Raw genomic sequence first — 19,550 nt, forward strand, 5'->3', positions numbered from 1 at the left:
TTGGCATTTGAAATACGGTACGCATACTTAAAGTGACCTTTTATTCTTTGACTTAAAAGACATAGACATATTATTTATTACAAACAAAACACACAAAATAATAAAACGGGACATGTTTGAACTAAGATCAAATTATAAGTAGTTATTAAAAAAAAACACGTATAAGTAAAGTATTTATTTTATTTATTTCTTTATTGTATAAATAATCTTAAATTGTAGAAGTTGGTATGGTGGAAACATAAACTGGACACAGTTTTTCTGTCCAAAATAAAGAAAAAAGGTTATTTAGAAAAAGTTAGTTGGCTTAAGAGTAACGAATTACAAAATATAGGTATATACCCAAAATTTTTAGTAATATTTTTCGGAAGAACAAATTTGTTTTAATTACGATGTCAAATAAGAATTGAACTATTGGCAAGATTTTTTCATAGGTATTCTACTGCTCAAATTTTTGCACGGTTTCTGAAAACAGTACAATTCCCACAGTTCATTTCGGAGACACCGGGACTCGTAACTGGAAAAAGGGACAGTCCCGTTCAATACGGAACGTATGGTCACGTTAGCTCATACTTAGTGCTAAGTCTCGACTATAAGTGTCACCATAATATGATATATCTAGATCCTGGATATCATATCCTATCCATATTCTGGATGTGCCAGGACTTGTATAGATGATCTACTTTCCTATTGCTGCTTGGACGGTTTATTAATACTGAAACGAACATTTCTTCCGTTTTATCATGAGAATAGTTTAAAACAAATTTCATTAATAATAACGAAATCATTCGAATTGATAAAGCACTCTTTCGACTCTTGCTATTAAATAGGTTTTTATACTATAACGAAAAGAGATAAGTAGATGAGTACTTCAGTTAAAACGGTCGTGTTAACGGCAATTGCAGTGATCATGAATTAAGAGGGTTCGTTCGTCTATTAAGACTTCCACAGCTTGACTGATCCAATATAATAAATATTTGTGCATTACATATTACACATAAACCCTTTTAGGTCAAAACATACTAACATAATGGTGGATTATTCTATCTGAACAAATAAATAAATAATAATAAAATTTATACTCGACTTTAGCACAAAACGGGCTATTGTGATTTGAAATTGTGTTTCGGCAAAATTCACTTTGATATTACAAGAGTTCATAAAAGTCTGATTTCAGTTAATTTATTACTATATACTAATAGGTTGCAATATATGTCTACTTAATTCACGCATATGTTAAATTGGTAAGTGTACATAAAGATATATGGATTAAACCTGTATTGGTTTATCGTTATATTAGTGTAAAGAGTGACAAACATTACTTCAAAGTAAACTACTGAATTAACTTTCGACTTAAATTTAGGTTTACCTACTTAGGAAGCTTAATCTACCATCTGTGTTTGAATACATAAATTAAAAATAACTTAAATGGTTATCTATTAGGTATTTTTTTTGTATTTACTGAATAATAAATATCTTCAGATATCTCGGTACAATCGGGAAGGATTAAGATCTTGCGTTCAAAATAAATCATACTCTGTTATTTATGCATAGCATACAAATGCTAACTTTAATAAATTTTATTACTATGTATTTAAAAAATCTTACATCTCTGCGACCTACAAAAAATTGTTGCAAAAATATATTCAGTTTTAGACCAGAACTGAATGGTTAAGTATCGTAATCATATGCGGAATTAGTTGGGGTCAGTTTGCGAGCTTTACTCAGATAGTAGGGCATACTTCTGGGATCTGCAATACTTTTAAGGCATATACAACCTAATTCGAGAAGAAGGCCCATGCCTGTTCTATATAGTGAAAATTCATTGAGGTCTGTCCGGGTATAGACAAAAGATTTTCATGCTTTCTTTTCGTTCTAAATTATTAGCAATTTTATGAATTAAAGGTTTCAAAGCGTGCACCGGATGTTGCGTGGCGCACCTTCCTGCCACCGGTTGACAGTGGCTGAAATTTTCATGGCCAACTTATCGAGCGCTGAGAAGACCGCACCCGCGCAGTCGCGTTTCATCCTTCGCTCCAACCTCACCTCTATAAAGACCCGTCTCAAAACAACACGCGCGCTAAGTCGCCGCCCTCGGTACATAACTTCAGTGAAGTGCAGTGACTAAAAGTCTATGTGAAATCATGCCATACGTTAATATGTGTAATTTCGCGCGCAAAATGAAATAGTAAGGTAAGATTTTGTTTTGTTTTTTTTTTATCAATGAATGTTACCTTACGAAAAATTGTCAATTAAAGGTTGAAGGTTACGGTTTGTAGCCCAAAATAGGTATTTAGTGGAGGTGGGAGCGGCCGACCTCTCGAAGTCGTAGGAGTGCCGCAATCTGATTAGGCACACCCACAAGACAATCACAGATCTTTTGGTCATAATGTGGTAAAGAGTCATTAATGCTTGGCTTACGGGAAGTTTCAATACGCCAAAAATGTGCTACCCAGTTTAACTGACCACATTATCAGATCCAACTAAAAGTAAGTGATAAAAAAACTAAATTCTACCAATAAAAGTTGCGAGCTTTAGTCAGTTAAAACGATAAATCGTATAGTTGTTCACATTGTCGATGTAAGTATTTCATAAGTTTCAAGTGAAATAGTTCATTAGAAAAATATCTTGGTAAGTTTTCGTGTTTATTAGTGGCGTGTAGGTTCGCAATGCGTTCATAAAGTAACAAAATTAAAGGTTTATCGTTTGGTAAATAATAAATAATGATTAGAACAATATTAAACCCCTTGTCGTGCTACGAAATAGCGTGATACGAGAGCGCACGCGACGAAAACAATGCAATATCTTAGTTCAGTGGCATTTCATCGATCCTTGTTAATTGTTGGAAATAGGGTTTCATGAACACTTACAACGTATAATTTTAACAACATAGTTATAACATAAATGTATACACTGTTCAAATGTGCCTCGTTAGAAATGCGTTAAGGAGTGTGTAAAGAACGAAATCGTATGGTTTTTGCATAGAATTAAATACTTATATAGTCATAATAATTGTGTATATACCTACTAACTGGCTGGATAGCGTCTAGAAGGAAACAGTGGTAAAGTTAAAAAAGCTAAGAATGAATATATTATCATATTAATATTTATTTACTTTCTAGACCTGACTTCACCTGCATCTGAAAAAAATCCTATGTAATCTCTCACTGGGACATATGCCAATCACATTTCCGTTTTAATTATCTTTTTTTTCTAATTACACGGACAATAACTAACAGTCAAGTCATACCGTTCCTGAGATACATCATTATGATTTTTAATCTACTATTACAGATATATAATACAGTATAATAATATTTTTTTATGAACTCTTGGTCATTACCACAATAAGGTTTTTGTTCGTGCCTATGAAACCACGACTTTAAACGGAAATACTTTAAGGGCATTGGACACGCGAGGTGATTTGCGTCAAACGACACAATAGGGGTTGATTTAACTAAATGTTCTAACAATTGTGTATAATAATTTGTAAATGATCTGAGAAACCTGAAAATTAAATATTTTATTAATAATATTCAATCAGTGCTGTCAACTGGGAAAGGCTGAATGAATCTACGTATACTGGCAAAGGTGGTGTTTGAACTGTTTCTGGCTTAGATCCGCCACGTATGCGAAACGAAAAAAATACTAATAACAAATTCCAGTATATTATAGATTTTTTTTTGTGTTAGTGTATGGTAGTCAATATTTTTATTCATACTTTGAAAACCATACATCCACCTTTGGCAGGTATCTTAAGACAAACGAAGATCGGGCTTTAAAAATGTTTCCTAAATTCCCTTTGCCTTGATTGCAAATTGCATTAACACTAACGAGAGAATAATTATTTAAATCAATACGCATTTCATTGATTACTCTCATATGACTTTTTACTTATTGCGCCAAACAAAAATCCATTTGCATTCCTCCTTGTTTCTATTATAAATCAATTCAAATTCAAAAATTATTTCTTCATGTAGGTACGTCAAAAAGATAAATATACATTAAATGCTTCTAATTTTACATTTACTGCCAGTTCTCAAATCATGAGCCTAGAACGGAAGAGAAGAACTGGCAATAAACTGTCCGCCGCCCTTTTTATATATAGGTATTTAATTTTTATTAATAGCATAACTATATGAATCAATTCGACTGAGGGTCCTTCAAAATTAATTAATTATTCCGTAACTTTGTTTTGCAGGCTCTTAAATCATAATGTGGTTTAAGTTTTGAATTTTTGTTTGTTTATTACTGTTATTTTATCTTTTTAGTTTTTATTTATATTATTAGTTAATAGATATTAGTTATTTTTTTTTGTTTATTTTGTAGCCGTTTATTTAGTTTTTCTTTTGATATAGCTTAACTTTTAATGTAATTGATGTTTATGTGTAAGTGTGTTAAATTTGTGACGTCATAGTTCCTTGTATCTTTTAGGCATACACATTGTTTTAGAATGTATATACATTCTAAAACAATTCTAAATAAAATAAAAAAAAAACACTCAAGATCAGCTAAACTAAAACTCCCTCTGTTCTAGAAAAAAATACATTGAATATTCATTTTACATAGTATCAGTAGCGTTATAAGCTACTTAAAAGCTAAAATCTTTTCTATTCAACCCCGGCTGACTGAACCAGTAATACTCACACAGAGAATTACAAAAAAAATTTAAACAAAATAAGGAATCCGGCATGCCTTAGACCCAAAAAGTTGACGGCTTATGACTCGTACCTACTTGCCTATAAGAAAAATAACAGAAGATCACGTAACGAATACAGAAAGTGGAGTGTTTTGTGATCATGGTCAGGTAAAGGGGTAGGAGATGGACAATAGGTACATTGATAGTCAAATGGATATATACATCCCACAGCTGTAAAGCGGATGACCCTAAGGTCTGTCCGAAAAAAATCTGAATCTTGGCAGAGAAATTCCGGTCTATGTTTATATTAAAATATTATCTATGTTTTCAATTATTTACATCGATATTTTCACGTGTTTTTCTATAGAAATACGTTGGTTCGTTCCCCGGTGTATGACCAAACAAAAAATTTCATCTAGTGTCCCATTTAGGCCTCTAGTCTTAAAGACACCAGTTTTCACACAAAGGGTTTAAAACTCTTTGATGTCTAAATCACCAACGGGATGGAAAATATTCAAATTATGTCAGCCTTGATTATTTCTACTTGGTTTGCTCTTCTTTATAAATAATACGCCTTTACCTGGGAATTTATAAATATTGAGTTTTTTTCCCGTAACAAAGACAGTGGAACATTTAGTTAGCAATGAATAAATAATTAACTTATTAATAAGCATTTGCGTTTTATTTTTACATACAATTATTTGTTTAAGCATTCAGTGACGGTTGACCTAGTCAAGCAAGCAAAACGTGACAATTCTATATTTAAATAAAATTATTGTGGAAATGTAAGCGTGTAAAAACTTTAACAGATAAAAGCATCTGTTAAAGTTAATACAATATAGTTTTACTTTTGTATTTGATTCATGCTATATTAGTTGTTATAATATATACATGTAAATTTAACAAAAATTTTAAACAATTTCTTCCTAAATTCCTTAAAATATAGTATTAGCATTAATTACTCTATTGATATACCCATGTATTTGCTTGCTTATTTTATTGAACGGGAGCGTAACAGCAGGTTCACTCTCTACATAAAAGTTTTATTTTGTAACCATAACATTTAAAAGAATTTATCAAATTTTAATACAGAATATAGAATTTCATTCCTTGCCTTTATTAAATACAAGATTGTGGCACGTAGCGAAAGAATTTCATAGTACAATTCGACATCCAGTTCCGCCCGTGCCCCAGTGGCCTACATTTCCGGCCTTGAACCCCTTCCCCACTCCCGTGACGTCACGTCAGCCCTTAGTACCTCTTCTAATGTTTCAAGATTTTGCTAATGCATTAAACTGACTAATTAAGGATTCATTATTCTTTTACATACTTTTAAAATTTAATTCAGTTTTTGATGTATCGAATTTCTTTTGAAAGTTCAACATTATTTGACTAAGAATCGAGAGAGTTCAAGAAATGAAACTTTTAGTTATGTAACTTAACAGTTTTATTTGTAGAAAAGAACAAGTTAAAGTACGTGTTATGTATGTACAAGAACTTAGGAACCGTTTCATTCAAATCAAATAAAAAATCATTTATTCATGTAGGCAACACAATGTACACTTATGCACGTCAATAAGCAATATACATTGAATACTTCTAATTTTACATTTACTGCCAGTTCTCACTTGAAGAGAAGAACTGGCAATAAACTCTCCCCCACTCTTTTTAATCGCCAAGTTTCGATTCGTTTTGAATCACCATTGTATTGTGTGTGTATCATTCTTGCACAAAAGGCTTAGGTTATTATGCCTTTATTATATTCACAGGTATATATATAACAGATGCCATTTGTAATATAAATCTATAAATCGAAAATTTGTCTATTTTATATAGACGTGTCAGCCCGAAGGCCCAGCTTCACACTTCAAACTTAATTGGCACTGCAATTATGCACCAGATGACATGAATGACACTCTCATACGTTTAATTTTTCTTTATAAAACTTTTGTTGTACTACCTTTTGTTTTATGATTTCGCACGTGTAAGTTTGTTCGTTTTTTTGTAGATTAATAATTTTATCTAATTTTCCAAAACATTCGAAATAATTATATTTTTTATGGCATCATGCTGAGAGTCCACCCACCTTCAGGCATGTGTTTGGTTCATGTAGTAGTTTTTTATGCAAGTAGGTACGGCTTAGCCACCTCGACTGTGCTTTTATCGGTGTAAGATAGCCCCGCACTGCACTGCATCATCAATATATTATCGCACACTCTGTATACAAATTATTCTTGTTAATACCGATTTGAAGATTATTTTAACCTTAGCAAGAATTCTGTTTTGTTTTAGTCTAGTTTATGTCCCTCTGAGTATAAAAAGCACAATCATATGCATGATTGTGTATTTTTAGTAAGATGATATGACCATACCATGTCTATCATATGAATGCCAAACATGGATTTTTAGTAAGGCACTAGTAAAGAAGATTGGATTATGCCAAAGGGCTATGGAGCGCTCCATTCTTTGGTTGAAGATGTTCAAAATGTGAGGACGCCTACCAGAAAAATGGAAACATAAAATAAAATAGATAGGAGGGAAATATTGGAAAGAAGCGAAGATAAGAGACAAATGGAGGAATTTGGAGGAGGCCTTTACTCCGTCGGAGCTCGTGTATATTAAATATAATAACATAAACCTATTGTAATCCTTATTATATTACTTAGAGATTATTTTTATTTTATTTATGAAAAAAATAATAGTTTATCCGGCAATGGTCCATCCTTAGATCCACTGAACATTAACTAGAAGAGAAGAACTATTTATACCAAATGTAAAATGTAAAATGTAAATGATTGATAAAGCTCGTCTCACAATAGACCTATTATCGTAACTTTTTAACACCCAGTTTGCGAATACCGTAATTCTTCGAAATCGTTTGCATAAAAAAATTGTTCTATTCGTAACTTTCTGAATGAATATTTATTACGATTAAATTTACACCTTTGACGGCATTAATAGCCTCCTTTAGTTTACAGGTATTAACAAATAGAATCTACTTGATGAATATACGTAACCCTCCTACCCATAACCTTCACAAAGCTAATCTCGGTTTTATGTCATCTAAGTTGTTATTTTTAGCACTCATGTTCACGCGCCTTAGATCTAATCTCTATGCATTAAGCGCAATGATACATAATCGTTAATTTTACTCATCTTGAATTGTATTCAAGTTGAACTAAGCCTTATTTTAGCTGTATTTAGCGTAAAATTTAAATTCTTTGGGGTTTAAATTTATATAAATATATTATCCCATTATCCAAAATATATATGCCCATTGTAGCACATAATTTTACATACATTTACAAAAATCACATAGACCTTTGTATGGCTCTAGGGAATTTTAAATGAATAAAAGATCAAAGGCGTGTATATTTTTTACCGACTCCCAAATTATTTCTAATGTGAATAAAATACAAATGATTTTACAATTTTTAATGTTCACAGTATAAAATATGAACAATGTAAAAGTTACTTATATATTAGTGTAGTTAATTGTTAAATAATTATTTTAAATAAATAACTTTTACTTACTCAAAGTGGTAATATATTTTTTCCACGCGTTATGTACAAAGGTATGTACGAAAATTTTTCTAATGTACGGAATGACACCACACAGTATTTAAACGAATTTATTATTAATCAAAGAGTACACTAAGGACGCCTACAAGAAACCTGGGAAGATGAAATAAAATAAATAAGTTATAAAAAAACTAGCTGACCTGGCAAACGTCGTCTTGCCAAACTACTACCTTTAACTCAGCGCCATCTGTTAGAATTGTATCAAATAATAAACAAATGTTAATGTTATCGTAATTTTAGTAAGGATGCCTATTTTTTTGAAAATGAAATATAGCCTATGTCACTCAGGAATGATGTAGCTTTCCAACAGTGAAAGAATTTTTCAAATCTGCCAAGTAGTTTCGGAGCCTATTCAATTCATACAAACAAACAAACAAAAAATCAAACCTTTCCTCTTTATAATATTAGTATAGATAAAATAATTTCAAAGAAAAACAATTTTATTTGATTTATTTACTAATAACATACTGCATAAAAAATATAAGGGATGCAATGCTTGTCGCTAACAAAAGATCCCTAGTAGGGAAAAAAATTATATGTTGAAAATAAAAATAAATATGATGGGTAAAGTGCATAACCAAATATTATAAAAAAAAATTATAGAATCACCAACCATAATCTAAAATGACACAAAAAATTTAATAAAATAAACTAAAAAGCTAATCTCACGGATTCATTTATTGCGATGCAATACAAAAAAATAAGAAATACAAGAATTACAGAAACCACGATTTAGCCGGATCGAATATGGTTACGATCTGTTTGTGTAGAAGAGTTTTAAAAGATGTTAGTGAAGTAGCTAATCGTATGGAGTCTTGCAGCCTATTCCACAACTGAAACATATATATTAAATTATACACACTATTTATTTATATGGTATCATTTTGCATCATTATAGAAACAACAATATTATCTAATATATAAAATTCTCGTGTCGCGGTGTTTGTAGTTAAACTCCTCCGAAACGGCTCGACCGATTCTCATGAAATTTTGTGTTCATATTGGGTATTTCTGAGGACAACATCTTTTTTTCATCCACCACCCCAAAAATATTATGTTTTATTCTTTAGATATTTTTTATGACACATACATAATTAAAAAATACATACAACCCTAAATTTTTAAACCTCTACGTTCAACCCCTATTTTTTATTATAAATGATATACATGGCAAAACGATGTTTGCCAGGTCAGCTAATAAATAATAATAGTATGCCACTCGCATCAAAACTAATTAACATGAAACTGCTATAAACTTTAAATGAGCTTAATTATATTAATATTAAGCAAATACCCACAAAACACATTACAATAGAATGTATTGCTAGTTTCTAAATAAATGTAATTTCGTCTGTTTATATGTCAGTGTCAGTTTGACAAACTTCTCCAAAACTGATATTATGTATCAGCATGTTGAGCTGTTAAACAGAGATGTGACATAAGTATACGATGGCTGGCTGCGCGCCAGGGTGGACCCTCGGCTTATCAGCCCGAAACATTGTTGACAATAACTCACCTACTTGGCAAATATCCTATTGCACTGATTAAATGTTTGACTTGAATTTCAATTACAAATAATTGATTTTTAATTAACACCCTATTCATTTATTTACTTAAAAGGCTTCTCTGTTTTAGATTTATTTTTTATAAAGTTAGGTATTAAATTTTTTTAAAGGTGTAAGTTACATATATTAAGGATGTAAATTATAACAGAACTGTTCTGAATATTTTCTTTGTTCGTTCAATTATAATTCATTTCTCATAGATGTATAACTCGTTAGACATTAATTATTTATTAATATAAAGATTAATTTTAAATTTATTTTTTATTATTATAAGTAACCTACTGGGCTGAATGCAGTTACGTCCCATTATTTCATAAAATAAAATAAAATGAGGTAAATTTTAAATTTGTGATAGTGTATTTTAAAAGTATATGGTATCTTATGTAACGATTAAAATCACACACTGATAGCAGTCTTCGAGAAAAAAGCTCTTTGCATGATAGCTTAGCCTGTATTGATAATGATAAGCAGTGCTGACAGTGTAATGTGTATACGAAATACCGCAGTGCGGTTTTGCCTAGAAGCGACAACATTCTTTGATGTTGTCAATAAACTTTTATTGTAAGCGGATTTAGGGCTCTTTTGTATGTCCGGATATTGGAGTTTGGCTTTGTTTGCTCGCGTTATGTTTATTTTTAATCAATACATAGTAATTAGTAAAGGACAGTGTTACACGAAATGTGATTAGGTTCTGCAAAAAACTGTATGTATTTGTAATTTTATGTTTTCTATAAATCCCGCTGAGTTATGAGGACATAGAAGTAGAAGAGTCTTAGATATGGGTGGGCTTTGGACATAAATACGTAGTACATATAATTTAGGTTTTGGTTTCATGTTGGTTTAAACGGTAACAAAAATGTTTTTCAAGCCAACAAATACCTCTAAAATCGTCGTTCATCTTTTGTTTATACAAAAAATGCCAAAAATACCGAATGTGTTCTCATAATAAAACCTTCCCAACATTACGTAGATAATGAGAGCCTCTTTGTGCCTACTAGAAGGTCTGAAAATTGGCACGAATTCAAGAAACGTTAATAACAGATATAAATTATATGAACCATAAATTATTCGGTAATAACATAGTAGATAGTCAGCATTCTTGGGTAATTAAGTAGCACTCCGAACACCTGGGTGCGGCTTTCAGATTTATGAGGCTTTCGACTTGGTTTCGATCGGTGCCTTCACCTCCACCGTGAATGCATACGTTCACCCCAATTACACAGTACTGAAACATTTAGCCTGTGAGGTCAAACACTCATAGTATGTTTAAAATCATACTACGTTCGTATGAACATACGTACATACATAAAGGTATCTGGGGAATACGTACATACATATAGGTATACGGGAATGTTTATGTACAACATTAAGGGCCTGTTTCACAATGTCCGGATAAGTTCCAAATAAGCTATTTGTTACTTATTTGTAGGATAAACAGTATTTTTGCGTTTCACGACTGTCAGATAGCGCTATTTGTCATGAAATGCCAAGTATCTTATTCGGAACTTTTATCTTTCGAATAATTTATGTGTTGCATAGCTAATTGGCACTTTATCCATACATTGTGAAACAGGCCTTTAGTAATTTAAGGTCTTATAAATAATGTGATAAATTCGCGTACATTAAAGAATTGCATTTAAGGTGAAACATATTTAACTCAGTTTCTTTTTGTGCAGAGTAAACGGTGGCCCCCGGCATGAGGTCGGGGGAGGGCGAAGGCTCCGAGCTGGCGGAGTTCGGCGCGCGCTGGCCGCCGCCGTACACCGCCTACGGCTGGCGCTCCGCCACGCCGCAGCACCCGCCCGCCCACCATCTCGCCAGGCATTCGCGCTCGCAGCAGGTAATATATAAATTTAATATTGTGTTAGTTATATTACTTATAGGTATTTATGTTATAAAAAACAAATGTATAGCTCTAGGACTTGAATCCAAGGCGGAACCCTTTATGTGTTTAGTGTCGCTTAAATATGTTATTTTTTTAATATGTAGACAAAATCAGGAATGAAAATATGAATGCATAATATTTTCATAGCAAAATTTATTATTTTATGTTATATACTGGAAGTCATTTTTATTGAATTAATCTGTATTGTAGTTACATTTGAATTCAAGTGTATATTTATAGCTCTTCTGAGGTGAAGATGCAAAAGCAAATTTAAAATGTCGTTTCCTCATTCCTATCCCTTTTAAGAGAAATGTTGGATATACCCAGTGGTTGCAGGACAACCGCCACACGAGCTACGAGGCGGAAGATGCCCGGGTACGAGCTAGAGGTGGGGTTTATTATTCCCCGCCGGGTACCTCATACACTATTGTGGAGCGACCGGCCTCCTCCCACGGGCACCATCCGGCCTACTCACATTATCCAGGGAAGCTATCCCGAACTCCATATGTTGGCTCTACAACGTTAGCGAATAGTGCCGGTGAGTATAAAAGATGATTAAGGAAATAAAATTTGCCGGATTACGTAAGCTATTACGATAATCAATTCTCAAGCGGCCCTGAATAACACAATGCTTTCTTTAGCAGGTGCAACAAGTTTACGAAATAGTACAAGTCATCTATCTGCTACCAATGGGAAGAAACGGCCGATATCGCCAGAGCAAGTGCTAAGGCTGTTTGGCCAAGGTGGTGCTGCTGCGTTGGGGAAGGCGCTGCCACCCTCACATCCACCAGCACCACTACCGGTTCCTCTACCAGCACCTCTACCGACGCGGCGGCATTCACCAGCAAGTAGTCCTAGCAGTACAACGCATCACGTAAGAGCAACTTCTATATTATAAACTGTAATAGGACCTCCATCAAATAATCAGATACCATAATTCTTTCGGCCATTTTTGGCTATAATATATTATTTTTTATTATTTAAAAAATAAAGATGTCATGAGGAACTTGGTGTAATGGTTACAGCTCCTTACAAACATTTTGTAAAATAAAATCTTGGCGATTAAAAAGAGTGGTGGAGAGTTTTGCCAGTTCTTTTCGTCCATTGTACGACCGTGATTTGAGAACTGGCAGTAATGAAAAAATTAAAGCATTTCGTATAATATGTGTTTCCTTGTTGGAGTTTATAAGTGTACATTGTGTTACCTAAATGAATAAATGATTTATGAATTGAATTTCAAACTTTGACTTGCCGACTTTGCACGTTTTTTTCTTCTTTAAAACCTTACACTTTAAAACGAATACGCAACAAATTTATAACAATTAAGAGTAATTACATCTTAATTAATATAAACACATATGTGAAATGTTTATCAAAATACTAAAACAATTGGTTCATGTAAGCTAAAAATAGTGAAACGTGGGCCGCGAGTTTCGAACGCGTAAATAATTCGATGAAGTGATCGATATCACTACTTTATTCATGACCACGTTGGCAAACGTTTAAGTAATAGATAAGACCTAGACTGAGTTTTAATATTGGATTTAGATTTAGAGGAACCTTTTCTATCGGGCAGTCATATCGCAGATATTCGTTTCAGCTGCGTTCAGGAAAAACTAATTAGTTAATATCGCACTACTTTGAGGAAATGCTGGCAACATTAAAGGTATACTGTCACAGACATATTTTTTTCAAGTTGTTGTCATTTGTTTTTAAGTTCAGAATATTGAATATTAATGTGTTTTTAAATAAAATATATACGTGATTTGTTTATCCCTTCAGAATTTTATAAAATTACTTTAATAAAATCATTAAAATAAGATCATCAACTGCAGGAATAGATTTAAGAGTAAACGCTTCTTAAACTAAAAAAAATGTGCCTTTCGTATTTAATATATAAATGAAATGGACATTCCATATTGGTTTTCATAGGTGGAGGTAATCACCCCACGGACAAGCTAACAAATTGTTCGTTTAGTCAGTTGAGTATCGCTGCGACAGGAACTACGTATTTGTTAAATATATACACAATTTCATGTGAAACTTTAATAATTATTTCAAAAATATTTTAGTTTATTACATTAAATAAGTGTAGTTTTTAAGACTCGCGTAATATTTTGTCGACGATTCGTCGTATATGAAAGCGGCATAAAATTTAAAAATAGAATGGAGGTGATCGAAGTAGGTCTGAGTGATCGATGAAAACAAAAGCAACGGAAAATGAATGCCTGAAAGCATTAACCGGTGCGTGATGTGTTCATTTATTGAGCGGTTTAGTGAACTGAAGTCCTACATTTTGTTTTCAAATTGGATTCCAACGAGAATTATGAGGTAATTTACACATGAATCTTATAATAGTTTATCTACCACGCTGGGTGTGTCAAATCCAATTAGGTGACTGGTAACATGGGTAAACTACTTATCTGTGTCTTGGTCTTTGATAAATGTTTGCGGCTTCATGAAAAATATGTAATGTGCTTGACATGCTCGTAAAAAATAATCCTGTCTGGATCTTTTCGGTTAATGCGACAGCGAACGAGAAAAATAATCCATTATGGAATGTCGTATGTTTAAATACAATGTTAAACCTTTTGGCAGATTTTTACATACATTAACGCAAAATTCATTGATATTGTATTTTACGATGTATCTACCGCCCAAAAGGATTTAGCCACCTGCAATTGGTTTAAGTTTCACGCAATAGATGATAAAGAGATCATTTATTAGGTTTCACATTGTTTGTAACACCGAAAAATACTTATCTACAATCGAAAATAGCGTATTGTTATTTGCCGACTCCAGATCATAAGACCATAATAGTGTTATTGTCGAAAATTCTTGAAATTAATCTTCGAAGTCGCAATTTTGTTTTGATTTAGTTATTGAGAAATTAGCACAAGTAGTGTATAGAATAACTATTTCAAATATTTTTACGTTAGTTACCTGATGCCATTCGAACGGTAAACACGCTAAAGTCTACCAATATTTCTTTTGTTTTTCATATTTGAGTTTATTTTTTTGAAATGGGTAAAACTAAGGAGATCAAAGGCATAATAATCGGCCTTTATAGATCCGGTAAAAGTAATGTGACATTTCATGACTACAGAAGATACCAAGACAAACTGTTGACGATAATGGTCCGAAGCACACGTCAAGACTATTCTAGGACTTTTTAAAACAAAAAGAACAACAACAGGTGTTCAAACTCATGATATGGCCCCCACAGTCCCCTGATTGAACCCTATTGAACTATTGTGCGATCAGCGGGATAGACAGGTGCGAAAACGTCCCACATCACATGAAGACTTGTGGAATGAACTGCAAGAAGAATGGGTGAAGATAATGAAGAAAATATTGGAAAAATTAGTAGCCAGGTTACCGAAGCTTTGTGAGGCGATTAAAAATAAAGAGGGATTTTAGGGAGGGAGGGACAAAATTTAAAAAATAATAGTTTTTTATCTCTAAAAATAATATAATAAACATGTTAAAATAATTATGACGTCGTTTCATTTAGACTTTTACAAAATATATTTTATCAGATGGCCAAATAAATACTTTTGAGCGGTAGTATATATAGTTTGGCATTTTAAATCTTAAACTATAAAGTTTCGTATTATCAAATAGCAACTTTGTTTGATATTCATCGTTACGACCAAACTGTGAAACATTGTGAAGTCTTCCCTTGTATTTTTAGAAAAAGACCTAAAAAAGAGATTAATAATGTTTATATGTGATATTAAAGGTCGATTACTATACATATCTCTAAAAATGCCTTCTATTTTCAAATCCTATACTTTAAATTATATTTGTTTTCTTTACTATACATATATCACTAGTATCGTTACTAGTTCTAGATAATGTAGTATGAGTTGAAATCCTTAACCCGTTATTTGGGTGAGTAATAAGTTGATGAGGATCAGAAAAATCAGTGAATAATAAGAAGTTCGTAGGATTATTTCTACCAATTTATTATTTACCTATATTTACTTGTTATGAAGAAGTTTCTTCATACAGAGAATACCAACGAAACTGCTACTCTAGTATAATAAAGTACCTACATTTAGTACTGTATGTTTCACCTAGGCTATCTATCGAGGGGCTGAAAGAGAAAGGCCGTACTCGTCTGGAGGTGCGCCGGCGCCGCCGGCGGAGCCTGCAACCCGGACTGTTACCATGAGTAGAGACCCTGCTGACTCACATGGTTTTGGGATATGTGTCAAGGGTGGAAAGGAAGCTGGTAAATATGTTGCATAACATCACTAAGATAAATTATGCGAGCCCTCTGGCATTGAGGGTGTCCATGGGCGGCGGTATCACTTAACATCAGGTGAGCCTCCTGCCCGTTTGCCCCCTGTTCTATAAAAAAAAAAAAAAAAAAATTATATCAGCACCTTTAAGCTATCGAACATAGCTATTCACCCAGAGATCCCGTTATACATTTTCGGTTTAGCAATAATTGTATCAGAAATAATCGACGATCTACTTAAGTAAAACTAATCTTTATTTCAATAATTGTCAATGAAAGAGACACTAAAATAATACCTCTAAATATAGCTAACTTGTTGATTGATTATCTGCATTCATTTATTTATATACAGTATATAATACGTTGGCATATCAGATTCTATTTTTTAGCATTAAGCTATATTATAATAACTTTTTAAAAACATTTTTTTAAAAAGCTTATAATATTATATATTATTATTATGTATATATATATATACATAATATATAGCTTATAATATTGAATATATATACATAATAATAATATATAATATTATAACCTTTTTAAGAAAATGTTTTTTACCGTATTACTGACACCCAGAATCAAATCGTTGGTACAAGAACGAAATAAACGCGAATAGTTGTAGCAGGCAGTCCCGTTTATCGATTCAAGTATAAATAGAACTCGTGGCGGTCAAACAAAGTGAACTAATCACTGATCAAAAGCTTTCATCCGATATAATCTCATCAAATCCATGATTATGTTTCTCAAATTCGGTCAATGCGATTCAGTTTACATTAATATAAAATAAATCAATTACATTTATATAAAACATACGCTTTATTTAAATATGTAAATCTTTATACAAGATATAATTAATATTTTTGTTCAGGTGTTGGTGTGTACATATCTCGAGTTGAGGAGGGCTCTGTAGCAGAACGGGCAGGCCTTCGCCCCGGGGACTCCATCTTGCAAGTCAATGGGACCCCGTTCTCGGGAATATCACACGAAGATGCTCTCAAAGTAAGGTTTCAGTAGTAATAAAGTGTTGTTTTTAGATTTTAGAATGTAGTTTATCTTTAGTATTTAAATAACTGAAAACTGTATATTGTTTGTTTTACGTCAGCGAGTAGAACCAAATTAATTGATAATAACGGGCTCAAAGCTCAGGGCTTATAACATTAAGAAAGCTATAAACAATAGTATTTCTTAATATCTTACTGACTTTTACCAAATTGTCAAAACGATATTAATGACAAGTTGAGATGGCTGCGCCATTACAGTGACTTATGTATATTATAAAAGCTTATACATTTATATGTAGTTGAAGCAATGATTATTTATTGCACCAATTTCTTTCTTATTCTAAATAAAACTTTAAAAAAGCGGTTTACAACGAGTATATTACAAGTATTTCTCTTCATTTTCATTATTTTAGGGATAGGTTCAGCGTTCGCTTCCCCAACCCTATAGTGGTACTAATGCTTTTAGAATACTATCACGTTCCTTAGTGTGTGACCTTTGGTCTTTTGAATTTGTAGACTATCAATTCCCAAAGCAATTGTGAGCCATCAAAATAAGTAATATTTATTGGATATGTTTTGTGAATCACTTGTCAAGTCACGAAAGCAGATAACTGATATGATAATGCTGAATTTACTGCTGTAAAATGAAATTACGTACAGAAATGTGGAAAGCGTATTTTGGCTTAGCATAGATTTTGCTTATCACCATAAACATATTTCTCAGTTTAATCTCATGTTAAGAATTTCTAGGCCTAGAATATAATGCATACTAAGTAAGAGCATAGTTAAATCCCTACAATGTTCACACACACATGTCTGTTAAAATATGTGTAAGCTGTATCTAAGTACGCTTTTTATATATCATCTCTAAGGCAATAATGGTAGTTTAATAACTGTATATATTATTTGGGAGCGATATACGGTCAGTCATACATAGCGAACGAAGACTACTTTTTATTTTGTAATACAATTTTTATAATAAATTACTCGTAAATGGTAAATTTTTGAAATTTAAAAAAATATAATACACTAAACAAATTAATGCATTGAGTTATATACATACAATTTAATGTCCGATTAAGTAACCAAGGATTTAACTAAGAAAGCAAAATTATTTTACTTTCGAACGCATTTATAGTAAACATTTATAGTAATAATTTGTAGAGACTTGTGGAGCTTTGTGTAACGATTACAGCTTATATGCTTCTTGCAAATCAAAAAACTCGGCGATCGGAGTGGCGAAGAGTTTATCGCCAATTCTTCTCGTCCGTTTTGAATTGTTTATTACTTCATTCAGTAATTAACAATTATATATTCGATTCCGAGCTAGGTACCAATGGACTTTCTTTCTATGTGCGCATATAACATTTGCTCGAACGGTGAAGGAAAACATCGTGTGAAAACCGACATGTCTTAGAACATAAAAAAGTCAATGACGTGTGTCAGGCACTGGAGGGTGATCACCTACTTGAATTGATCATGAAACAGATTCAGAAATATGAGGCCGAGACCTAAATAGGTTGTAGCGCCACTGATTTATTTATTTATATTTTATCATAATGTTTTTAATTACGAATTCAAAAAACTTTTGCTGAGTACGGCAGTTATGTAAGATTGTATGAATGTACATGACCGTTATTCTCAGCCAAATTTTCTTTGTGGAATGTAGATGCAACAAAATTAAACGTACCAGCTGTGTGCCATTTAGTGAATGTAATTATTTCGTGACTGAACTCAGTTAAGCCCAACGGACATTCGACGCCGCCCTTCCGTTTTATTTCCTTTAGCTGGCTTAATGGTACCTCTTTTGTTTTTGACTCAATAAATAAGGTTTTATTCGGGACCCGTTTAAAACTTTAGAATACGCGTTGTTTATGATTATAATTATAACGTTTTATATATTTGACTTCATTCATTATATAAAACTGTATTAGTACCAGTAATTCAAAACTATTCTTAAATTTTTATTAAGTAGAAAAGAGATGTCTATAGAACAAAAAAAATAAAGCCCACCTATCAGATGATATTTCGAATCAAGTAGGCTGTAAATTGATGCAAAATCGATAATGGCGGTCGAGTTGGAGAAGGATCGAGACCTAATTCTTCTGAACTAACTTCTGATGTTTATTTTACATGTCACATCCACCTGCACATCTATACTTCTATACTAATATTATAAAGAGGAAAGGTTTGATTTTTTGTTTGTTTGTATGAATTGAATAGGCTCCGAAACTACATGGCAGATTTGAAAAATTCTTTCACTGTTGGAAAGCTACATCATTCCTGAGTGACATAGGCTATATTTCATTTTCAAAAAAAAATAGGCATCCTTACTAAAATTACGATAACATTAACATTTGTTTATTATTTGATACAATTCTAACAGATGGCGCTGAGTTAAAGGTAGTTTAGTTTAGGTCCGTGTCGTGGTACCAACGTTTCACATAAGTTCTCCTACGGTTTCCCTTGATTAATTTACTACTATGTAATATAACAAAAACCTTAGCCACAGCAACGCTTGGCCGAGTCTGCTAGTATCTTATAAAAGATAAATGTGTATGAAGCCGTAGCCAATCGTGCAGTAAATTTTTACGACGCCACGCGGCGTCTACGCTTGACTAGTGTCCTAATT

General features: G+C 32.5%; 1 protein-coding gene across 7 annotated transcripts in view; it reads left to right on the forward strand.

Annotated features, from left to right (window-relative positions):
- Nucleotides 1-2,032: 2,032 nt before the first annotated feature.
- LOC111002370 (whirlin) overlaps nt 2,033-19,550 on the forward strand; it is a 59,250-nt gene continuing 41,732 nt past the window's right edge. For 5 of the 7 annotated variants that reach the window (XM_045630431.1, XM_045630435.1, XM_045630436.1 and 2 more), the window contains exons 1-6: nt 2,033-2,190; nt 11,460-11,623; nt 11,996-12,206; nt 12,310-12,542; nt 15,752-15,905; nt 16,786-16,916. In XM_045630431.1, the coding sequence (XP_045486387.1) occupies nt 11,480-11,623; nt 11,996-12,206; nt 12,310-12,542; nt 15,752-15,905; nt 16,786-16,916 (873 nt within the window). In that variant the 5' untranslated portion in view covers nt 2,033-2,190; nt 11,460-11,479. The remainder of the gene's footprint in view (nt 2,191-11,459; nt 11,624-11,995; nt 12,207-12,309; nt 12,543-15,751; nt 15,906-16,785; nt 16,917-19,550) is intronic. The other 2 variants (XM_045630433.1, XM_045630434.1) reach the window with 2 other exon arrangements.

This window comes from Pieris rapae, chromosome 12, assembly GCF_905147795.1.
Source record: "Pieris rapae chromosome 12, ilPieRapa1.1, whole genome shotgun sequence".
Classification (NCBI taxonomy): Eukaryota; Metazoa; Arthropoda; class Insecta; order Lepidoptera; family Pieridae; genus Pieris; species Pieris rapae.